This window comes from Babylonia areolata, chromosome 26 (assembly GCF_041734735.1).
Source record: "Babylonia areolata isolate BAREFJ2019XMU chromosome 26, ASM4173473v1, whole genome shotgun sequence".
Taxonomy (NCBI): domain Eukaryota; kingdom Metazoa; phylum Mollusca; class Gastropoda; order Neogastropoda; family Buccinidae; genus Babylonia; species Babylonia areolata.
In genome coordinates, this window is record NC_134901.1 from 28,153,655 (window position 1) to 28,180,582 (window position 26,928).

Sequence of the window (26,928 nt, forward strand, 5' to 3'; positions counted from 1 at the left end):
TTAGCAGTGTATCATCTATTGCAAGTGTTCAGACTTAGTTGTTTAGTGTAACTTGAAAAGGGGAATAAACATACCCTGATGGTATTTCACACACACACACACACACACACACACACAAAGATATATATGTGTGAATAAATGACCATTCTAAAAGCAAATCAAATAGCAGTTACTTTCCCTGAACTGTTTCATCCAAATGATAAAGTATGGTTTACATAACATGTAAAATACAGTCAATTCACGTTTTTTATAACTGAATTGCAAAGGCCCTTTCAGGGTAAAAACTACATACCCCCCCAAAATCCCACACAATTCATAAATATTTACCTGGCATCAATAACATAACATTAACGACCTTGTGGAAGTTTACCTCAGTTCAATTCTTTTAACGGATTGGAAAATATTCACTTTTAAGATAAAATCAAATAGGCATCACAAAAAAAAAAAAAACATTACTGAGATAACAGTGAAGCATTCATGAAGACACTTGTGACAATACACACTCATCTGCATACAGCCATCACCCCTAAGTGCAAAGTGTGTACAAAAATCAATCTGCCAACTACTCCTGAAAACAGAGAATGGCTGCCTACGTAGTAGGTAATACATTTAAAAGCCCATTCATAAATTATACAAGTGGAGGTTAAAGGTCACACAGCCTTTTATAGCTATAGGGGCAGTGAATTCAAATCCACTGTGTCTAGGGCAAAGCATAGGCAGGCACGGCCCAATCCTCTCTTTCCACCATATATATATACCTACCTACCTATATCTATACACATTTACAGAAAGAAGAAACCACAACAGCAACACTTTGGTGTTAACTAAATTTTCGCCTTTATTGGCTTGATCACAGTTATAACCTCAATGGTTTAAAACACACATGCAGTCCTTTATTATAAGCCTCTGAATAAAATGAACTAAGAACAGAAAAAGAAAATGGATATCAAATCTCAATCGAGCTACATAATTGTGCGACCTGTTTGAAGACATAATTGGACACAAAACAAACGCCAAAGAATCGATAGACAGATAGAAAATGCGAAAAACTTAGCCATATGAAGTGCACAGGAACAGGTGTCGAGATGGCTGCCGGAAAAAGAGGGTGCAAGCCAGGGGGACAAAGGGGACGTTACCTACTTCCGGGAGGTTATCGGCCATAGTTCTCTCATTTTCTCCGCATAGGCGGATAGTAGTTTGCACAGGACAGGAATGTCAGACCCCTGCCGGAGTCTGCACTAGTTGGGTCACTGTTAAGTATGTGTAATTAAAATCTACCTATATCTATATATATTATACATATACATACAAACAGATATATATATATATATATATATATATATGCACTCACACACAAGCATCCAACACACACACACATGCACATGCACATGCATGCTTGAATAAAAAGGAACACAAGACCAATGGTGTAATATTTAATAATACAAGACCATCTATAATAATATAGACTGTAAAAGAATATGTTTTCCAATTTAAACATTGCAGCCACAGTTTTTACAAAGAAAGACAATACAATATAAATTTAAACGTTTTCCAGATTAAACACTGTAACCACCAATTTAGGATTAGCAGAGAAAAAGTAAAATCAGTAAGCCCTTGTGAAAGCTGCTGACATGATCACAAGTATGTGTTGTGTCTCCATCTGAAAGGCCACTGTTTTTGCATTAACACACACACACACACACACACACACACACCACAAACACACATTATGCACTATTAAAACTTCAACACATTTGGTTGCAGATGTACACATGCATTGTTAACAGCTCTAAATAGGGCTGTAGGCGCTTTACAAAAACGGCTAGACAGAAACACACACACAAACGCACTAATTGTTAGATGGGGAAAAAACCCTCTCTTCTAAATGAAAGGAATGGCAAAAGCAAAAATCACAATAATGCACAATAATGAAATAAAGTTTCAAACAATAAAATAAAACATGCATGAACAAAACAAAATGAAAATATTCTCACCTTTCATACTACTTATTTAGAGAGAAAAAAAAACAACTTTTAAAATTTCTAAAGATATAAAGATGGGGAAAAATTCCAATAATCATAGTTCAAACCATCATGACACTGAAAAATTAAAAGAAATGTATATAAAGCATTGAACTATGTATGTAAACTTCTTCCTCTGCAAATAATACACTCTTCCCAACACAGCTAATCACACAAATCCTTTTTTTTTTTTTTAATTTAAAGGAAAAAAACATGTATGAGAGGAATTAAAATTTTACTCAACAACAAGCAGAATAAAGATGACACAGAGAAAATCACTCACAAACAATAACTGTTCAAAAGAAAAATAAAACTGTTTAAAGTAAATTAAAGGCACTGAAGTTGTTTTTTTCTTCATCTGGAATGATAATTTATATAAGCCACTTGTATCAGCCACAAACTATGTGTTTAACATAATGCAATGAATAACACAAACATGCCATATACTTTATGTTAAATGGAAAAGTCTTAGTTAATTAACCCTATTTTCTTGATATGACTGACAGTAAAATAGCCTCACTATATAGAGCAAATTTGCATATGATTAAAAAAAAAAAATACAATGAGAAACGTTTTTGAAAGCCCCTTCCACCTCAAGTAAATATCAAATTAAAAGTTGCAGCCCAGTTTTCATCTTTGGGAAATGATAAAATAATTACACTCTGCGCCTACACAGCAAAGGAGCCAAATACCAGTTTAACTTCTTTGACTTTTTTCATGTCCTATTTGTTTGGACTTTTGTTTGAAAAAAAAAAGACTGTCCTATTTGTTTGGACTTTTGTTTGAAAAAAAGAAAAAAGGCTGTCCTATTTGAAAGGACTTTTGTTTGAAAAACAAAATTTTTAAGACAAATATACTTGAACAAATATCTGTGTCCTTTTGTTTTTCATTTCTTGATTTGGGGGGGGTGGGAAAAAGACACTTGAGATACAGAGTTGGCACCTGTCTCAAAGCTTCTGTCAGCAATATAAAAAAAATAAATAAATAAATGAATAATAATAATAATAAACACAACTACATGTCCAACATGACTCTTTGCTCCAGACCATAGAGGTATCACAGATGTGTCTAAGAACTGCAAAGATCACTCAAATTCCAAATTTCTGGACAATCAAAGATTTTTTTTTTAAACTGTCCATGAAGACTGAACACAGTCAAAATCAAATCAAATCATCACTGATAACAAATAAAAAGTTATCACCAATACATTTACATGAATAAAAAGAATGTAGGTAACACAAAACTGCTGCACATGCACGTAAAAGAAATAAAATAAAACACACACACATAACAAATATTTGTATTTTCCAAATGCAGATAGAATTAAACAGTAATGTAGTTATGAATATCTTTATATTCATATACATATAAAATGCCACAGACTAAAACAAATGCCACAGACTGTACACACACATAAAAAGGAATGTGATTTCACATGGGCATCAGATATATGCAAACAAACTGATTCATAAATGTTTCCTGATGTCTGATATGCATTACTACACTTTGAACTATTCCCAGTGTCTTCGCCTTTCAAACTCTGTGAAAAGTCACTGGGGCGCCGCCCACAACTGGTTCCTTCAGCTCTAACACTGACATACTGCATTGCTTTGACAGCAGCCTGTCACAACCTGTCTGCACCACTGGAAACACAGAAACACAGGATACCAGAAACACAGGACAGAGGAAACACAGGATACTGGAACCACAGGATACCAGAAACACAGGACAGAGGAAACACAGGATACTGGAACCACAGGATACCAGAAACACAGGATACCAGAAACAAAGGACTTTGGAAACACAGGATACTGGAACCACAGGATACCAGAAACACAGGACAGAGGAAACACAGGATACCAGAAACACAGGACAGATAAAACACAGGACACCAGAGACACAGGACAGAGGAAACACAGGATACCAGAAACAAAGGACTTTGGAAACACAGGATACCAGAGACACAGGACAGAGGAAACACAGGACAGAGGAAACACAGGACACCAGAAACACAGGACAGAGGAAACACAGGATACCAGAGACACAGGACTTTGGAAACACAGGATACTTGAATCACAGGATACCAGAAACACAGGATACCAGAGACACAGGACAGAGGAAACACAGGATACTTGAATCACAGGATACCAGAAACACAGGACAGAGGAAACACAGGATACCAGAAACAAAGGACTTTGGAAACACAGGACACTGGAAACAAAAGATACCAGAAACACAAGATACCAGAAACACAGGACTTTGGAAATACAGGATATTGGAAACACAGGACTTTCAGATCAAACCAACAACCTGTAACAAAGCTCTATATTTTCAAACAACAAAAAAGGGGAGAAAAAGAGAAAGACCAGTTCCAAAAATGAACAGTAAAATAAGGGAACAGTGGGAAAAGGGAATGTACATGACTACAGCGATCAACAAAGTGCAGACCCTGTGGGCAGAAGCCAGAAATCACAAGCGACTAGACCACCCTCCTCCTTCACCTGACATCCTCCTCCTCACTCACAGAATGCTACGCAACTCTCTGTCAGGAACAAGCAACGGACTGTGAAAGAACGCTGCACTGGTTTAACTGTTCAAAATAAAAGGCTCCATTGTGATATGCAATCTGCAGATGAGCCACCAAATTCTACCCTTGGCTGTCCTGTCCACACAGTAAATAATGGAACCAAATTCTACCCTCTGCTATCCTGTCTGTAAATAAAGGAGCCAAATTCTAACTAGTGGTATCCTGTCTGTAAAAATAAAATAAAAATAAAAAAAAAGAAAGAAAGAACCAAAGTCTGCACACTGTTATCCTGTCTGTAAAAAAAAAACAAAAAAACCAAAGTCTACATACTGTTATCCTGTCTGTAAAAAAAAACAAAAAAACCAAAGTCTACACGCTGTTATCCTGTCTGTAAAAAATAACAACAACCAAAGTCTACACGCTGTTATCCTGTCTGTAAAAAAAAAAAAAAAACAAAGTCTACACACTGTTATCCTGTCTGTAAAAAAAAAAACAAAAAAAAAAACCAAAGTCTACACGCTGTTATCCTGTCTGTAAAAAATAACAACAACCAAAGTCTACACGCTGTTATCCTGTCTGTAAAAAAAAAAAAAAAAAACAAAGTCTACACACTGTTATCCTGTCTGTAAAAAAAAAAAAAACCAAAGTCTACACACTGTTATCCTGTCTGTAAAAAAAAAAAAAAAAAAAAAAAAAAAAAAGTCTACACACTGTTATCCTGTCTGTAAAAAAAAAAAAACAAAAAAAAACAAAGTCTACACGCTGTTACCCTGTCTGTAAAAAAAAAAAATGAACTGAACTCCACCCACTGGAATGCTTTCCTTTGAAAAAAACAAAACAACAACAAAAAACCCTCCCCTCTTGATATGCTAGAATCTGTAAAAACCAACAACCAAATTCTATCCACTGATATGCTATCTGTTGAAGAACAACATATGGAGGTGTGTTTTTGTTGTTGTTATTGGTTTTTGTGGGGTTTTTGTAGCTAAAAATAGTATCCTGTGTTTTCTGGAAATACTGCAATATTACAGAGTCTTCTTTCTAACTGGTTCCTTCTTTTCCTTGCTTCAGTTCTCCAGCCCTCAGCTGGCTGAGCTAATATGAAAGCAACATACACTGATTTGCTTCAGTCTTGCCTCTTTCTGGGAAATATATAGATAACATACTAGAAGCAGGAGAAATACCTTTATAACAATTAAACAAATAACTTTTTAAAAAGTAACACAACACTCATTCCAGCATCTAATAATAATAATAATAATAATAAAAGGACATTTGGTATGCCCAATCAAATGAATCAAAAGCCTTGGGCATTTACAATGAAAATTACAATGACTTATGCATACTAAAAACACACGAATACATCTGCACACACAAATCTTCCTGCTCCAACTCCAACCCACAAACCCACACTCACTCCACACAAGATGAAGACACACACACACACACACACACACTCACACACACACGCAAGCACATCTTTGCCAGTCAAGGCATATGAACACGTGTACAATTCAAAATAGCAAAAATGACTGGACTAAAACAATCTATAAAAGTGAAAACAAGGAGTTATTTACTGATTTGAATGGCTGGAAATAAATGAGTTTTCAAAGAGGTTTTGAAAGAAGGGCGAGAAACAGCATGACGGACAGGAAACGGGAATGAGTTCCATGCGGAAGAAGCCTGGAAAGAGAAAGTGCATTTTCCATATAATCTGATTCTGCAGGAGGGAATTTTTATGAGACAGTCATCACCTGATGACCAGAGCTGGTTAGACGGAGGACAGTAATGCAGAAGCTCAGAAAAGTAGGAAGGAGCCATACGAATCATAAATTTGTAGCACAGGAGAGAGAGTTTGTGATCTTTTGTTGCAGCATGGTGCCAGCAGCAGCCAGGTGGCCACACATCTTGGATGGAAAAATTAACCTCTTCACTGTCAAGCACTATTTTCACTTGCACTTCCTGTTTGCCAGGTGGTTTTCGGGTTGTGGTGGGTAATCATTAGCAAAAACAGCATGTAAACTACTGCAAGAAAGTATTCATAACCCATACTTTTTCTGAAAGGAAAATGAACAGACAATCAAAATTCTGTAGAACATGGTGCAAAAGGAGATGCAGTGCTCACACTCACACTCACAGAGAGAACATGGAACTTTGGCTGTCCGGGTGCATGTTGCATGCATGGCTCACAAGCAGTCAAGATTATTGTTTAAACAAGAAGATGATGTGGAAACTATTATCGCGCTGTGCCAGGTTCCAACATCATGACAGCCTTATAGTAAGTTATACACTTACACATTTTGTGTGTGTGTGTGTGTGTCTAGAGTGTGTGTGTGGCTAGAGTGTGTGTGTCAAATAAGTGTGTGTGTGGGTGTGCATGTGTAGTAGTCTTATTTTTTTCCACTCCACATGATACCGGGTGTGTGTGTGTGTGTGTGTGTCTAGAGTGTGTGTGTGTCTAGAGTGTGTGTGTGTCTAGAGCGTGTGTGTCAAATAAGTGTGTGTGTGTGTCTGCATGTGTAGTATTATTTCTTTCCACTCCACATGATACCAGGTGTGTGTGTGTGTGAGATGTGGTGTGTGTGTGTGTGTGTGTGTGTGTGTGTGTGTGATGTGTTGTGTGTGTGTGTGAGAGATGTGTTGTGTGTGTGTGTGTGTGTGTGAGATGTGTTGTGTGTGTGTGCACACATGTGTACATGTACACACACAGGAGCATATGTATGTACACATCAGAATACATGTATACACACACAAGCTTGTGTTTGTGCTGTGATAGTCTCCACACACACCCTAACAATACAGAGGCCATCTATCACTTGTCTGCCACACTACATCCAATGGCACTAAGTGCTGGGCAGTGCGGTAATGGCAGTATCTTCATTGCTGTGTTTGCAGAAGCAGATTGTAAAAAGTACTGGTTAAACAACAATTTGGGACAAACTCAGGAATTCAACTCCAAAACCAAATCTACATGCTCAAATGAAAACATATCAAATCTATCATTCTTGAAGCTCACATTGAAAGAAATACAGCCCCAATCCCTTTTTCCACAACCAAAACAGAACACTCAGTGTTTCATACCCTCTGTAAACACTGCATCCAAAACAACAGTTCTGAATTCCGTCGTCTTCAGTGACAAAATCAGAACAATAAAACAACTAACAAACAAAAATGATCTATGTCCGACTAACCATCCAATCACATCTCAAGCAGATCCAGACCAGGAAAATACAGACACCTGCTGTGCAGATCAGAGCAAGAGCAGTGCATACTTGCATCCAGACTCAGCTGCTCGAAAGAGCTTCCCTCATCCACTGAACCCAGGCTGTGTTCTAACTAGCAGCCTGACACCCCCAATGAAATATACAATGGAACAGTTCATCTGCTCTGACTGACTGAAGATCTGGGTGGCACATCAACACACATGGGAGACTGGGGGGGTAGTTGGCCAGCTCAGTTCAGTTACTCAAGGAGGTGTCACTGCGTTCGGACAAATCCATATACCCTACACTACATCTGCTAAACAGATGTCAGACTATCAGCATGACCCAACACGCTTTGTTGACCAGACTTTCACTGATGCTCAGCTAGCCAAGTGGCTTTTCACCACTGGTTCCAGGCACGTTGTCTGTTTGCAACTCCAGAATGGCTGTCATTTGTACCTGGTTACTTTTTTTTTTAATGGTAGCAAAACTAACGCACAACCATGTGTGTTTGGGCTTTCTGTTGATTTGAGTCAAGACATGGTATGTAAATTTAAGATAACATGGGCCATCCATTCACAACCTTCAAATGGTATAAATCTTTATCTCATGATTAATTCACAGCATTGCATTTCTGGTGGTTGTGTTATTTTTCATCAACTGACATAACTAAATGCACTGCAAATCAAAGCTAATATGGAGGGTAAGCAAGTCTTGTCCCCGTCTCCTGGTGCAGTCAGCAACACAGATCATGTCCTCATTCCAGGAAAATTCCACCTGGCTGTCCTTCATACTCCTTCTATGCTTCAGTCTTCAGGAAAAAAAAAGGGTTAACTCATTCAGCCCTGACGAGTTTACAGCCTGAGCAGACTTCCATGCCATGCTGATGAGGAAAAATTGCAGAAGATTTACTGTTTTTCCTCCAAATTACAATGTGGACACATTCCGAACTTCTGTACAAGCAGTCTATGCATATGTAGGAACGTGAAAACCATTTCAATGTATGAATGTGAAAACCATTTCAATGAGATGAATTTTGACACCAGAGCAATGCTTGGGCGCAGGTACCAATGAATTAACACAGATCTCTCTCTGTGACAACACAGCTCACAACGAGGAGCGTCACTCCACATGTGGCGACGATCCTAACACTGGAGAGGGATGGTCGGTCAGGAGACCTGTGTGCCTGACGACTGCTCACACATAAATGTCCTCCTCCCCCTCCTCCCCCTGTCCTTCCAGACGCAGGGACAGGAAGGGGGCGGACCCCCCGGCGCCAGGAGGCGAGGTCATCACCACAAAGCCATCCACAGTGGCGGCAATGTCAGGCCTGGCCGGTAAGCGGGGAGAGGTGGGGGCGCTGTGACCCTCTCCCCCGGTGCTGCCCCCTGGGGGAGTGGCAGCCATGCCCTCAGTGTGCTGCCCATATCTGGGCACTGACTGGACCCCCCCTGTCCTGGGGAAGTGAGCCGAGCTGCTGGGTGAGTGACCAGAGTGTGGTGGGTGGTTGGGAGCTGTGTCCCGAGGGTGAAGTGACCGAGCAGACAGCTGGCTGTGGTTTGAGGGATACGGTATGTGGGCAGGGGGGTTGGGCTGGGACGGGCTGGCAGGACCATGAACAGACGTTGGCCGGGTAGGTCCATTCCAATCTCTGGGCCTGTAGGGAGGGGGGTCGGCACGGCGGTAGGAAGGATGCGAGTTCTGGATGCGTGAAGAATCCTGAGGAGGACTCACACCCGCCACGTACCTCCCTCTGTTGCCATGACCACTGAGGTCAGGTTTCGGCAAGTCCTGTACTCCAGCGATGTAGGCCCTTGATGCTCTGTCTGGCTTTGGGGGTGCCAGTGGACGGTCAGTGTGTTGTCTGTGGTCCCTGCACTGACCACCAGCCATGGCCTGTGTGCTGCTTCTTCTGTCAGTGGGACGTCCTCTGTCACCCTGCTGCCTTCCATCACTGCTGTCAGCTCTTCTTTCCCCCCCAGCTGTGGGCAAGTTCACATTGTCGGCACTTTGAGCTGTGGTCCTTCTGTGTGACTGGGGCCTGTGTTCATCGGAAACAGGCCCATGTCTGTCAATGCCTGCAGTATACCAGTCACCTGACTGGTGATACCTTTCACCTGATGGCTGATACCTGTCAGGACTTGGTGGCTGGTCATGATGCCTGTGACCTCCCCCTGTGGAAAGCCTCTTCCTCGGTTCTGGCTTGGGTCTTCCCCCTGCCTGGTGAAGACGCCGGGGCTTGGGCTGGGGCTTGGGTCTGTTGTTGGTGGTTGTGGGGGGGGCACCTTCACCTCCCTCCTCCCCACCTCTCTGTCCCGGCTCCATCCTCACAGGGTCTCCATGCCTGGGGTCTGGCTGCCCACCAGAGGACCGCTCATCCGATCTGGACCGGTTTCTTTCCACAAAGTCCTCTGATCTTGCTCTTCTGCCTTGTCCACTGCCTGGTAAGACAGCATCTCTTCCTTCAGGGTCAGGTCTTCTGGTCAACATGTCTTCTGGTGCTGGCAGTGTTTGGCTATGATGATGGTGACGATGGTGATGAAGACGCCTGTTCAGTTCAGACAGCGAGTGCTCCACCGTTCTATGGTGCCCGTCACCTGGACAGTCCAGCAAGTTCTGCATGGAATGGCTCCAGTGCCGGGACGGCCTGGCGTCACGCTGGTGGTCACTCCTGCTGCTGTCCACACCCTGCCGATCCAAATCATTCATGGATCTGCTGAGATGCTTCATCATGTGGGATGGAGCCTTCAGCTTCTGGATGTGGGGAGGCACCCTCCTGCCAGGGCCTGGTCTCCCTCGTGTCTGGCGCGGAGAGGGCGAGGTGTCCGGCGGGTGGGTCAGCAGTTCACCTTCTGTTGCCGGGAACCCAGGCTGTGCCGGTGGGTCCTGAGAAGGGCTGGCAGTGGGTGCTGAGCACGCGGCACGTGGACCTGCCCCCACACCCCCTCCTCCCTCCTCTTCCAGGCGTCCAGCTTGTCCCTCATGGCTGGAGGAAGAAGCCGTGAACACAGACGGCGCAGTGACCACGGGCGATGTTTCCACTCGGCACACAGAAGATGGATGCCCCTGGCTGTGCGGCACAGGAGCTGCTGCGCTGGATGATGCTGCACACTCGGTGATGATGTCGGACACAAGTTCGTTCTTGTCATGACCTCCTCCGCTGGCCTTGCCCTGACCTTTGACCCCTTTGTGGTGGCCCAGGTCGCAAGATGAACAGTCGGGCAGCACGATGCGTTGGTCTTCTGGCTTGGCCACACTGCCGCCAGCATGCGGCTGTCCACCCTCTGTCTGCCTGTTGTCCGTTCTCTCTCTCTGCCTGTCTCCATCCCCTCTCCCTCTCCTCTGCCAGTCCACAGCGCCCTCTCTTCCCCAGTCACCCTCATTGGAGGAATCCGATGAGGAGATGGTGGTGGCCAGGGGTTGGTGCTCATCAGCCCTGGATCTCTGCATGTCGTCAGTGGAATAGGACGAGGACTGGGTCAGCAGAGGGCGTCTGCCTGTCTCTGCCGCGCTGGAGTCACTGGACTCATCCTGACGCTGTCCAGGGGGGCACTCTAACGGGGGGTCCTGTGTGGCGGGTCTGACCGCTTCGTCATAGCTGGGGGGCTGAATCAGGTCAGTGGACAGGTGAGTCGAGTCAGAATACCCCTGCAACAAAGGAAACCAGTGCCAGGATATAAACCTTGTGCACCATCCCACATCAGAGGATCCTAAGAATAGAAAAAAAAACAGGTGTGAGGGAAATAGTTTTATTTAGCAAATTTGTAAATATTTTCCTTCACATAATTTTTTTCTAAGATTGAGAATATACAATAGAAAACAACACAACACAGTACAAAACAATGCAAAATGCTACAGTGCAATGCCATATAATGCAATGCAATGCAATGCTTGCCCATAGCTGTCCCATTTCTTTGCTTCCTCCAAAACCAAACACAAACAAAAAAGGCGAAGCCTTTACAACTCATGTCTCTTTCCCACTGAAACACGGTTGTAACATACACTCCCCTTGTTCACACACGTGAGCCACTAAAAATCAAACTGGTTACATGCACACCCCCATTCCTCACCTCCTTCCATAAAGAACAATACATTCATCAGTGACACACTAATGACTCATGTAATGTTTGTAAGATGGAAAAGTGGAAAAGATGTTCTGCAAATGTTTGATGATGCTGTGGATTCACACACACTTGAAGACATGAGCGAAGACAGATTAAAACTTCTTAACTTTACTTGGAAACCACCGTTGGATCAAGCCCCATGCAAGGGACATTATTCTTAATGATAATAAATTAGGTAGTATCAGTAGTAGTTACTTTTCTTGGACTAATACTTTAGATACATTACAACTCATTCAGACACACTTTCATGCCAGTCAACAGATTCAACACATCAGCTGTTGCTGTTCTTTAACTCCATGCCTGCTGAACCTAGATGAAATGAGATCGGTGTGGCAGTAGTTTCAAGGCAGTCACTCCTCTTCTGGGTACATAAAGCAATGCACTCCCAAGAGGAAGGAGCCTAAACTCATTGAGGCCTGTGCCCGACCAATACCCCGGCCTCAAACTTTGTTTCATGAAAATCGTGTACACGTTCCAACATAATGCACAAACCCCAAACAAAGGGAACTAACTTCTACAGTATGTCCAGCTGTGTCCCTACTTGTCAATTTGAAGGGGAAAAAATGGTTAAGTATATTTTCTTCATTTTTCTGCATCAGTATGGCAGGGGAACCTACTGAGGCTGTAAACTCCTTAGGGTGGAATGGGTTAAACTGATCATGGTGACAGACATCCTGACCTGTAAGCTCTGTTTCATCTCAGTGAGGGAACAGACTTCACTGACATCCTGACCTGTAAGCTCTGTTTCATCTCAGTGAGGGAACAGACTTCACTGACATCCTGACCTGTAAGCTCTGTGTCATCTCAGTGAGGTGACAGCCCTTCACTGATGAGCGCACTGGTCAGCAGCTTTCAGGGGTTTAAAGAGGGAGTGGTAGGTAGGGACACAGTTCAGTTCAGTTCAGTTACACAAGGAGGTGTCACTGCGTTTAGACAAATCCATAATATATGCTACACTAAATCTGCTAAATAGACGCCTCACCAGCAGCGTAACCCAATGCACAGTCAGGCCTTGAGGGAAAATGCAATAAAATGAAATAAAATATTATAAACAAATAACATGCACGCGCGCGCACACACACACACACACACACACACACACATTCACATTCAACCATATGCATATGAATCAATGACCATACTGCAAAATGAAGACATCTTGCAGTTAAGTCTCATCAAACTTTCAAAGATTTTTACAGTGCATAAAAAAACAGTCATGAAATCGTTAATCATGGTCCTGCCAACCGCACAGGCCCACACCAGAATGCAAAACAGAGACAATTTATGTTCCTCACAAAAAAAGTTTTATCACTAGCAGTCCACTGCAAGCTCAGACTGAGGTGTTAAGATGAAAATGAATACTTTTGTGGCAAACTGGAGCAAATGCACTAGAATACTGAAATGCTAAAGCATGCTATTTCAAGTACTAGACATGAACAAACAAACAAAAACAAAAAAACAGAAAAAAAGCAGAATCCAAGTTAGTTTTGTAAAACATATAATATTAAGTCAGTACAGTACTGCAGTGATTCAAGCAGAATAAAAGAAAGCCATACAGTTTTGCTCTCAATGCAGCCATTTCAAGTAGAATAAGAGAAGGACATAAATTTCTTGCACCGTCTATAAACACAGCATGCATTTAATCCCTAATCTTTAGGGATATGAAATCACATTCATCCAGGAAAATGTTCAAGCCATGTTCTGACGGTAGTTCTATCAGTCTGTCTCTCTCTCTCTGTCTGTCTCTCTCTCTCTTTTTTCAATGGAGAATAACAGCTGGTTATGTCTTATTGTGGCCACTGACAAAGGCAAAGTACTATACAGATATCTATCATTCTCAGATGTCACTTTGAGGACATCGGATTACGACAGTTACGTTATCACTGAATGAACTCTCCCTCATCTGATATACATCCACACGGATTATGACAGTTACGTTATCACTGAATGAACTCTCCCTCATCTGATATACATCCACACGGATTATGACAGTTACGTTATCACTGAATCAACTCTCCCTCATCTGATATACATCCACACGGATTATAACAGTTATGTTATCACTGAATCAACTCTCCCTCATCTGATATACATACACACGGATTATGACAGTTACGTTATCACTGAATCAACTCTCCCTCATCTGATATACATCCACACGGATTATAACAGTTACGTTATCACTGAATCAACTCTCCCTCATCTGATATACATACACACGGATTATGACAGTTACATTATCACTGAATCAACTCTCCCTCATCTGATATACATACACACGGATTATGACAGTTACGTTATCACTGAATCAACTCTCCCTCATCTGAACACGGATTATGACAGTTACATTATCACTGAATCAACTCTCCCTCATCTGATATACATACACACGGATTATGACAGTTACGTTATCACTGAATCAACTCTCCCTCATCTGATATACACACACACCCAATGACCAAGTGAGGAAAGCTTTGTCTGCTTCCTCCATAAAATAATCAGCATGGATCGGCTTCTCGCCAACTCATTCTACTGCAGGTACAAGTAACTCATACCATGATTACTTCCCCTGTGGACCAGGTATGTGTATTCTTGTACCCACACACTGTTCTAATTTTGTTCATTCTTGCTTGGTACAGCTGGCATTCTAAACTGAACCGTTTACGGATTCCTGAAGCATGAAAACGAAGCTCTGTCTGACCGATTAAATCAACAATTCTCCATTGATTTTTGCCGTTTTAGTGAACCACACTGTTTTTTCTGCAGTGGTCTAATGTGGTGCTGGTCCAGGGAGTTGCAGCAGGCATGTAGCTGTGGGGCAGAATGAGTTGTGCTTGTTTGTTCTTCAGCACCCAGGCTAGGCCTTAGTCCAAATTCTGAGATGTGAAGACTAAATTAAGAGCAACTGGCATCAATAACGCTGCTGATGCCTCACTGCAGAGACTTGTCACAAATCTGGCATGTTCAACCAATTGTGAAATATATTACTCAAAGATCAAGTTTCAAATCGAAGCCGAACAATTTCATTGGCCAACCGTCACATGCACTGTGGCTTCAGTTGCTCTGAATCCATCTCCCAAGTCAACCAACTTCTACATTCTCCATGCCACCTAATGTCTGCTCCACACACACTTCCTGGACAAGTGGATACAGCTGCTGGTTTGAAATCTCTCTTTACTCTGTGGTCATCTATAAACAACTCCATGCAGATGAGTTTACTGATGCAAAACGTGGACAAAATACATGCTTCCATGACGGATGTATTGAGAAGGTTTGCGTAACGCATTGACCTTGCATGCCAGATGTGGGAGGGCTTGGCAAGTCATTTATTTCACAATATTCACACAACAGCATGCGTTCTCACTTACCCATCTTACCAGTAAAGGACAGTGCAATTCTCCCAGATGTGATTAATCATGGGCATTCTTGCAGGCTGCCAGGTTTTGTTCTCAGCCAGACATGGCCATACTCTGTGTTTTATTGTTGGTCAGAAAATCAGTGTCAATAGTATGTCAGTGCGTTTTATCATTGGTCAGAATATAAACTGCATCAGTCTCTATAGTATGCCATTGTGGAAGTTGCTGATATTGGGCAAAACATGTATGTAAGAAGAGGAAAAAAAAAAAATTTAACACCTGCCCAATGAAATTCAAGAGCAAGGCACAATGTTCTTGTCCATGGAGCAAAGTAAATTTCCAGAACATGTCCAAGTCATCATCACAAATAACTTGGGAATTCTTCTTAATAAAAGTGCTTGTGTTCAGTGTGCACATATTCAGACCACACAGATTTCCAGCCGTTTGTCTCCAATGTTGCACCAATGACCAAGACAATGGATGGTGAATCCTAACAGTCCTGTCTGGTGATTGAAAACAAAATTCTGCAGTACAGACTGCAGCTGCAAGCATGTATCAGTTAAGTAAAACAGTAAAAGGTTAAAGGTCCCACTGCTTTTCATGGCCATCGAGGCAGCGAATTCATAATCACTATGTCTAAGGCAGTGAATTCATATTCACTTTGTCTAAGGCAGCGAATTCATATTCACTATGTCTAAGGCTGAGCATTTGGCCCAATCCTCTCCTTCCATCCTTTTAACCTTCCCCAACCAAAGTCAGGTACCCATTCACACCTGGGTGGGGTGAAGAAAACTGGGGTAAAGGGCCCTTTCAAAGGACACAACGCAATGCCTAAAAATGTCATGGAACCTTCGTCACTAGTGACACACTGGACCAAAAATTCATCGCCTAAACGAATCTGCCACAGAACCTCCAGGTATCAGTGCTGACTATCAGCTGCTTTGTCTTCTTTATTCTCAGGTCTCACATGTCCACACTACTTTCCTCTTTCATATATATTTGTTATCAGGATTTCTAGCAAAACAAGTCTCACACACACACACACACACACACACAACAGTAGGCTCTTCATGTCTTAAAACTTGCATTCTTAAAAAGCAGCAAATTTCCACTGTAAAACAGCTTCTTCAGGCATTGCGGAAATTTGCTGCTTTTTTAAGAATACAAGTATTAAAACATGAACAGCCTACTGTTGTTTATATTTTTATATTTTACCGGTCTTGGTATTTACCTCAGTGCTTTCTGCAAGGAGCGGTGCCCAGGACACGAAATGAGTGTGAACTATCTGTGTGTATGTGTGTGTATGTGTGTGTGTGTGTGTGTGTGTGTGTATATATATATATATATATATCATGTATTCAACTGGGCACAACAGGCCTGTGGATGACAGCTCTTTCTCTCAACATCCAATGGGGTGGTTTAGAATGGTTTACTTCAGGTAAAGTGTTTCACTGACCAGGTTCAGGTATCCAATGGGGGTGGTTTACATTAACTACAATGGTTTACTTCAGGAAAAGTGTGTCACTGACCAGGTTGAGGTATCTAAAAGGGGTGGTTTACATTAATTACAACGGTTTACTTCAGGTAAAGTGTGTCACTGACCATGAGGTATCCAGTGGGGGTAGTTTACAATGGTTTACTTCAGGTAAAGTGTGTCACTGACCAGGTTAAGGTATCCAATGGGAGTGGCAGTGAGCACGTCCTCATAGCTGGGTGGGAGGTCGTGAAGGACCTCACTGGGCCCAACAGAGTCCATTCGCCACTCCCCCCGTCTCCTGCCATGGCCTGAAACACATACACACCAACACGCACATGTCATTAGGAATGTATGTGTGTACACCCCCCCAAACTCATGAGTAGAAATATGTTGAAATACATGTGTGTGCATGCGCAACACACAAATATACTCACACGCATACCCAAATGACAGGCTGAACTGGTGTTGAAAAAGCATTTCCAGGGAAAACGGATTTATTTAAGTTCAAACACACACAACAGATATATAAGTCTCATGAACATAATGCAAAAATCAGTTAAAATCCACTCCAGAAATAACTTAATAATCAAAAAGGAAAAACTTTCTTCCCAATGAAAAAAATAATAACCGAGAGACTCACCTCTCATTCAAAAATGTGATGTGTCATACGTTTATTGCCAATCTGCAAAAACTGATGCTGTACACTTACTCCCCTTACTGATATTAATCACAGACAAATTTTGTGAATGGAAAAAAAGAGAAAAGAATAAACTCTCAAGTACTGCTGTTGTATGTCTTCTCCCCTGATTGATATATAATGAAGGTACACTGTAGTAGAAAAAAAAGTGCAAACAGATGAATGATAAATAAATGAATATAATGATAAATAAATAAATAGATAAATAAAATAATAAATATACAAATAAACATCATCAAAAAATCATTCAACAAATGAAATACATAAATAAATATATGCGTGAATAAATAAATAAAAACATAAATACACACATAAATAAATGAATAAATAAATATAAACATAAATACACACATAAACCAATCAATCAATACAGAAAACAAAACAAAGCAAAACAACAAAAAACACACACAAAAAACAAAAAACAAAGTTCACACAGCAGACTCACGTCGCTGCTCATGGGGACTGACGGAGCCGCTGACCGAGCTGATTACCCGCCCCTGGCGGCGCTGGGCCTGGCGGGCCTGGCAAGACAGGCGGCGACAGCGGCGGATGAAGATGGCCAGCAGACAGATGACCAGGAGGATGAACACGCCCACCACGATGGGGATGATGATGACGGGGCTGAACAAAGTCAGGCCGCCAGAACTGCTGTTGTTGTCGGCCGAGCCCCCGCTCACTGCCCGCCAATCAATGGTGTTTGTGAACAGAATGGAGATTTCGGTTACTGGTGTTTATGTGTTAGTTTTTTGGGTGATAATGATTATATAATAATATTAACACATTCCAGACTAAGGAGCGGTTCCAGACAACAGAACACTGTTGCAGTTTCGACAATTAAAATTTTTTTCCACATTTTCCTTATGGGGTAGCATAACCATCGCAGCTACACCAGGCACTGCAAACACATCAAGGGTCGAATGGAAAGTTTCTTCTTGAGATTCTGTAACAACAAATTCGCTGGCGAGCCACTGACTTCAGCACCCCACATGACAAGCTAATCTGCATACGTATCGAAAATGGCGTAGCAGGCGATACAAGTGGACATTTTTGGAGCAAATCAGATCACGACAGTGGCTTTTTACTGCTGCTGAAGTGATTGAAATGCTTCAAACTGAAGGTTCTGACACTGACGAGGATGATGAAGATGTTGAATAAAGTATCTGCAGTGAAGAAAGCTACCAGGAAGAAGGTACTGACAGTGACTCAGCTTCTGAGGGCTATGAAGAGAGGGAGGGGGTGGGCGTACACACAACATGAGGAGAGGGGTCAGTGGGTCAAGTACAGCAAATTTCATTCAGTTACTTTATGTTTTGTATTTTTTGTGATTTTTTCCTAACTCTAAGCAAAAGCAAGGGAGAAAACTACTTGTCCCGCGTGAGTTAATAATAATAAGAAGAAGAAAATGGAGAAGAAGAAGAATGATGATAATAATGAACGCCATTTGTATAGCACATGTCTCCAAGTAAAGTTAGACACAATGTGCTGGCAATCACGACCCCCAATTCACATGCAGCTATGTCCAAAAATGACAAACAAAACTCAACCATACACACCCACATCCATCAGAAGAAAATAGCTCAAATTTACAATGCTGAAAGAATTTTTAAAAAACACAAAAACGCCAAGCAGAACAGATGATTTTTTAGCTGGGATGAACAGAGGGAGTGTTGGTTGGCGCTAAAGACCAACAGGCAGGGAATTCCAGACAGTGGGAGCACAAAACCTAAATCTGTGGTGACTAAATCAAATTATGGTGCTTAGAGCCTCACCGACCACAAAGGCCATCTCAAGGCTATCGCCACGTTAACATCTACTTTAAGTCAAGTGTGTAAAAGTACAATAAAAACTAATCACTGCTTAAATCTTTTCAATCAAGAAGTTTTGAAAAATCTTCCAGTGTATATAAAATTCAAATCTGATAAGAAAAAAAATGTGAACTTCTTTCAAAAAGTCCATTAGCGTCCACAGATTAACTCTGTAGTAATTGAAATAATTCTGTAGCAGTCACCATTTTTTCATCTGAAAGAATGTAAATTCACCTGGGTGCTTTTAACTCATCCTATACTGCCCGATGACTTCCTTCGTTATACTCTGTACTGGCCGTTTGTTTACAGCTATAACTAAGAAAAATATCTAAAAAAAGAATGCAATTACATATAGCAGTGAAGTTTTATGATAATATAATCAACAGAATGGACTAACATTTCACAAAGTTTCAAAGCACTCACTTAATCATTTTCTGATTTATATTTTGAAAAAAATCCTGTGTTTTTCACAACTGACATAAATGGGGTGAGTTTTTCTCTCATAACAGGAATTCTACAAATGTAATATTTAGTAACCATAGACACTTCCTAATTGCAGCAATGGAATGGGCAAATGTGTACACACAGTGGATGTCCACTATAGAATCAGTTTGCATTCGACTTTGAGCCACAGTAAGTTGATGGAGACGCCATCTTGTCGAGCGAGCGAGCAAGAAGGGTGACTGTATTCTCACATGTGTTGTACTCAAACAAAGGCATTTTCAGCCACAATAAAAGTACTGGCACACTTTTTGATGACTGTAGAACAGAGCTGAGCTGTTTACTTTCACACAAAACCGTTAACCTATGAACTATGAATTTTTAAACTCACGGTACTCTATAGAATACCACAGTAACAAAGCGTGCACATGAGGTATGCTACAGCGTACCTTAGTATAAACAGAGTTAAGACTCCTCCTTCTGAGTGGGGAAACTCAAATATATATATATATATATATATATATATATATATATATGTACAGGCCATTGCTCTATACTTTATTGCCAAACTGGACTTGGGGGTCAACAAAGCACGTACAAATGCATTCATCAGTTCTGTACACAGTTTATAAATAATTGCTTGAAATTTCCTTTTGCACACAGACAAATTTCCTGATGGAGACAAGCATGAAAGACTTTATTACTAATGTTCCATACATATATCTTTGGTGACTGAAATATTCCATCCCATGTATCTCTTATTCTTATTCTTTTCATTCGTTAGATGGACACCCCACTATGTGCCTATTTATAAGTACTGTCTTTTGTCCCTCTGAATTTAAAGTTTTAGCACAAGTGAGAAAAACTGGTGCTGAAACATTTTGCTTTTTGTCTCTGCACATGATTCAGTACAAAATGAATCACAAATCTTGTTATCATCAATATCATTGGTATTGTTATTGTTGCTGTAACACAAACTGGTTAATATTATAGATATAGATATATATATAGATAGATAGATATATATATATATATATATATATATATATATATATATGCTAAATAATGGTCAAAAGTGGAGTGATGGCCTACAGGTAACGCGTCCCCCCAGGAAGCGAGAGAATCTGAGTGCTCTGGTCTGAATCACGGCTCAGCCGCCGATGTTTTCTCCCCTTCCACTAGACCTTGAGTGGTGGTCTGGACGCTAGTCATTCGGATGAGACGATAAACCGTGGTCCCGTGTGCAATCTGCATTTAGCTCATGTAATGTTCCTGGCAAAATTCTGTACAAAAATCCACTTTGACAGGAAAACCAAATAAAACTGCACACAAAAAAATGGGTGGCGTTAAAATGTAGCGACACTCTCTCCCTGGGGAGAGCAGCCTGAATTTCACACAGAGAAATCTGTTGTGATAAAAAGAAATACAAATACAAATACAAAATTTCTCTTTGGTCCTGCCTTTACCTCCACACTGTCACTTCCAGTAAGCACAATCCATGAAGACAGACCTAAGGTTTGAAATGTTGGACACTTCTTATCAATGAGTAGTCTTTCTCCATTTGTAATCCTTTCCATATCATTATTCATACAAAAGTTTCATACCACAGTTTCTATAGCCTTCATCGGAGCCATCACCACAATTGTCGATGCCGTCACACTCAACTTGGGACGGAACACAGCGACCGTTAGTGCACCAGAACAGGTTTCTGCATTGATCTGTAACATACAGCACTTGCTGAAGTTAGCGGAGTTTTTGGGGGTCGAGGGGGGCAGGGAGTGGGGGAAGGGGGGGTTGTGAGGGCGGCAAGGGGGGGGGGGGGGGTGCGTGTGTGTGATGTGTGTGCATGTATGTTGTGTGTGCATGAGAGGGCAGTGTTGTGTGAGTGTGTTGTGTGTGTTGTGTGTGAGTGCGTGGTATGTGTGGTGTGGTAGGTGAGTGTGTGTGTATGTGTGCGAGTGTGTATGTGTGTGTGTGTGTGTGTGTGTATGTGTGATGTGGAACATTTATTGCTGCCATCAGTGTTCACTTATTTACTGTTTGCTCTCATTTAGTGTCATCTTCACAGGTTTTCCACAGATGTGATCGAATGATTTGATGACTTATCTATTTATTTGTAAATATATCATTTATCACTTACAGTGAAAAGATGCTAAACTAAAGAACGAACGAATCTTACTTGGATTTTATTCTAATCCTTCGTAGGCCAAGTTCTACATTGAGGGTTATGTCATTCTGTCTTTTCGTCACACACAATGATACATTCTTAAATTCTATATGTGGTCACTTGTCGGTAACTAAAACCACACTATCATAATAGCGTGTGGATAAAAATAGATCAGGCATTTACAAGATATAATGCATGTTTTTATTGCTGACACAATGGCAGTCACTTCATGCATTTGGCATTGCTTGCATGCTTCTCCGATTTGAAATCTGTGTTTCTAGCCTCCACTAATTGAGTAATTATCTGAATCAGAAAACTACAATTATTTTATACTGGCAGAATCAATACATTCCTTCTTTAAATCTATACCATTAGTGTTGGCCTTTGTTAAACTGATTTAACAAAGTAAGCAATTTTCAGCTCCAAACTCATCAAAAGTGCTCAGTTTCAGGTGTCTTACATTATGTTCACAAATTCATCTTTCGTAATCAATACTCCATTTCATAATCATTATATTCATTAGAAAGGTTGAGCTGAGCTCTTAATTTGGAACCAATCAGACTTAACTCAAAGAATCATTTAGAAATCCATTATTGAACACCAAGCAACAAACAAAAAATTATACTTTTTTGACCCTGTGAGGAGCGACTTCACCTTTGTGTCATCACTGCAGTTTGTGTGGCCTGCATAAACAGCGTGGTGTGTATTAGCATTGGTCAGTTTTACAGGCGTTGCTCTCAAACACAAGTTCTGTGCGTTGCACACAGGGTCAGCCGCCTAACGTTATACAGCACTGTTTTTCTCTTTTTTTTCTTAACTACTGTAATTAACAGAAAACCCTTTGTGGCTGGCCTCTATATGTCCCTGGTCTGTGCATGGACCCTTTCACTCTTTTGAATCCTGGACACTTTCACTCTTTTGAATTCTTTCATCCTTTAAATTCACTTTTATCTACCATATACCACCCAGGATCACAGTTACAATCTTTGACATCGCCCACAGGATTGCACAGGGATTTCTTAATTCTTTAATCCTTTTATCCAAATTAAACCCACAGCATACCCCCACCCTAACCCCTCTTACCACACGGTTCATTACTCCATCACATAACAACAGCTAACATCTTTAACTAACAGTAGCTAAGATCTTTATCAAACAATAGCTAACACCCTGATCTAACAACAGCTAACAGCTGGATCCAGCAATAGCTAACACTTGATCTAAAAAATAGCTTACAGCTTGATCTAGCCGATGTACATGCCACCCACCATGTGTTTTGTGGCCAAAGGCCGATGTACATGCACACACACATACCCCTTGTCCCCACCACCCACACACACACACATACCCCTCGTCCCCCCCCCACCCCCACACACACACATACCCCTCGTCCCCCCCCCCCCACACACACACACATACCCCTTGTCCTCCCCCACACACACACACACACACACACACAAACCCCTCGTCCCCCCCACACACATACCCCTCGTTCACACACACACACACACACACACAAACCCCTTGTCCCCCCCCCCCACACACACACACATACCCCTCGTCCCCACCACACACACATACATACCCCTCATCCCCCCACCCACCCCCACCAACACATACCCCTCATCCCCCCCCACACACACACATACTCCTCATCCCCCCCAACACACACACACATACCCCTCATCCCCCCCAACACACACACACATACCCCTCATCCCCCCCCACACACACACATACCCCTCATCCCCCCCAACACACACACACATACCCCTCATCCCCCCCCCCACACACACATACCCCTCATCTCCCCCCCACACACACACCCCCCCCTCATCCCCCCACACACACACATATACCCCTCATCCCCCCCACACACACATACCCGTCATCCCACCCCCCCCCCAAACACATACCCCTCATCCCCCACACACACACATACCCCTCATCCCACCACACACAAACACACACCCCTCATCCCCACCACACACAAACACATACCCCTCATCCCCACCACACACACACACATACCCCTCATCCCCACCACACACAAACACATACCCCTCATCCCCACCACACACAAACACATACCCACCACACACATACCCCCCCCCCACACACAAACACATACCCACCACACACATACCCACCCCACACACACAAACAGATACCCACCACACACATACCCACCCCACACACACAAACACATACCCACCACACACATACCCCCCCCCCACACACACACATACCCACCACACACATACCCACCCCACACACACAAACACATACCCACCACACACAAACACATACCCACCCCACACATACCCACCCCCCCCACACACACACATACCCACCCCACCACACACACACACATACCCACCACCCACAAACACATACCCACCACACACACACACACATACCCACCACACACACACACACACACACATACCCACCACACACATATACAAACCCCCCACACTCCCAGCACTGACACCAGCCTGCACACACCTACCCAAGCTGAAAGAAGTGAAGGACAGGACAAAGTCCCTGTGCCCCCAGTAGTGGCCTTTGAGACGCACGTAGAATCCGACGGTGGAGTCGTACGTCTTGAACGTCTGCTTGTCTTCAGCGTCCAGGCTGGGGGTGGCTGCGATCACCAGTCTCCCCTCCGATGTCAGCCCCTCCCTGATCTCCAACAGGCTTGGCTGGTCATCCTGGTGGTGTGTACGGTCTGCATGGACACATGCACACACAGACATACAACACGCTGTGTCAGTATGTGTTGTCTGCAGGGATTCACTCACACAATACATACACTGTGTCGATATTTCTTTTCTGTAGGAACACACACACACACACACACACACACACACACACTGTGTCGATATTTCTCGTCTGTAGGAACACACACACACACACACACACACACACACACACACACACACACACACACTGTGTCGATATTTCTCGTCTGTAGGAACACACACACACACACTGTGTCGATATTTCTTATCTGTAGGAACACACACACACACACACATACACACACACTGTGTCGATACTTCTTGTCTATAGGAACACACACACACACACACACACACACACACACACATACACACACACTGTGTCGATATTTCTGGTCTGTAGGAACACACACACTGTGTCGATATTTCTTGCATGTAGGAACACACACACACGGTGTCGATATTTCTTGTCTGTAGGAACACACACACACACACACACACACACTGTGTCGATATTTCTTGTCTGTAGGAACACACACACACACACACACACACACTGTGTAAATATTTCTTGTCTGTAAGAACACACAGACACACTCACTGTGTCAATATTTCTTGTCTGTAGGAACACACACACACACACACTGTCAATATTTCTTGTCTGTAGGAACACACACACACACACACACACATTGTGTTGATATTTCTTGCCTGTAGGAACACACACTCACATACACACTGTGTCAATATTTCTTGTCTGTAGGAACACACACACACACACACACACTGTGTCAATATTTCTTGTCTGTAGGAACACACACACACACACACACACACACTGTGTCGATATGTGTTGCCTGTAGGAACACACAACACACACATACTGTGACCATATGTGTTGCCTGCAGGGGGACACAAACACACACACACACGCACACACATACACACTCACACACGCGCACACACACTCACACACACACACACACACACCACTCCAACACATCATGCACAGAACGAAAAACATCTGTGGAAGAAAACAGTGTAATATTTCATTATTTGACAGTTGTCAAGTTCCAGCAACCTACTGCCTTGTGACCTTAACCCTCTGACTGCTGCAGAGAAGGACGCTTGTCAACGAAGGGCTGTTGTGTGACAGAAACAAGACAGGTGACAGGTCAGGAATTCCATCACCGTTCTTTATTAACCCATCCAACCCTTTGGAGTTCACAACCTTGGCAGGTTTCCCTGACATACTGAGGCAGATACACGAAGAAAATTTTTTAAAAATCAACCGGCTTTTCCTCCAAAACAACAAATGTGGACACAGCTGGGGATACTGTAGTGTAGAAGTTTGTTCCCTTACTGCTTACTGTTTTTGCTCCCTCCCACTGCAACGTGCTTGGCAACGAGACTGCTGACTCCCTGGCAAAGGAAGGCACTACGAAAGAGCAGGTGGACAGGTCTACCAACTACTCTGAATCAAGGACCATCATTAAGGCCAAGCTGCAAAACAAGTGGAAGCAGCAGCATCCACGCCACAACAGAGCAGACCCGTACTACCTGCTGACTCATCGAGAACAGGTAGCCATTTTCAGGCTCAGGACAGGCCACAACCGCCTGAAACACCACCTATACACGAAACTCCGTATCAAGCGACACAGAGCAGTGCCCCTGCAAAACAGGCAGCCAGACAATAGAACATCTGCTGCAGTCCTGCCTACTCCACCAAGCGCTCTGAGAGAAAACCTGGCCCAAACCAATCCCAGCGGCCCGGAAGTTCTACGGAGGACTAGAGGACCTGCGACATACTGCCGCCTTCGTTGAGAAGACGGGGGAATCCATCTGATAAATGACGAATGAGACAACAACTGTTTCTGTACATGCAGGAGCCTGTGCACCATTTCAATGAAACAAATTCTGACGCTACAGCAATGCCAGGGCGCAGGGTTGAGTGGGTAAAGACTTCCTGCTGCATATGCGTTACTTTTGTTCAGTAAAACCAATGACACCTCTCAACCCCTGAGACTGCCATGCCCTTAAAATTTACAGTCCTAGTGACATCACTGATGACATCATAAAATGAAGGGGAAATAATTCCGGTATTCCAAGGAGGAGTCTCAAATAATTCTGGGGTGAAACTGACAGAATGCAATAAGGAGTTGATAACTTCAAGGGAAGTAACAGCGTATGTATTACAAATCTTTTACTGTCAGGTTGTTTCCCCTGGTGGAGTCTGGTTGGTGGGACAGCTTGTGAAAACAAATGAAAGTAGAATTCTGTCTCCTCAGCTTTTCTCTTATTTTCTTTTTCTCTCTCCTTCTCTCACAGAATGTTCACTGTCTTTGCTCACCTCAGAACTATACAGA

The 26,928-nt window shown here is 42.6% G+C and overlaps 1 protein-coding gene across 2 annotated transcripts in view; it reads right to left on the reverse strand.

Moving 5' to 3' along the window:
* Positions 1-5,269: 5,269 nt before the first annotated feature.
* Positions 5,270-26,928, reverse strand: part of LOC143300468 (uncharacterized) — a 54,619-nt gene continuing 32,960 nt past the window's right edge. For both annotated transcript variants that reach the window (XM_076614173.1, XM_076614174.1), the window contains exons 10-14: positions 24,331-24,549; positions 21,256-21,369; positions 17,851-18,081; positions 16,895-17,016; positions 5,270-11,399 (exon numbers count right to left, since the gene is read on the reverse strand). In XM_076614173.1, coding sequence (XP_076470288.1) covers positions 8,949-11,399; positions 16,895-17,016; positions 17,851-18,081; positions 21,256-21,369; positions 24,331-24,549 — 3,137 coding nt within the window. In that variant the 3' untranslated portion in view covers positions 5,270-8,948. The remainder of the gene's footprint in view (positions 11,400-16,894; positions 17,017-17,850; positions 18,082-21,255; positions 21,370-24,330; positions 24,550-26,928) is intronic.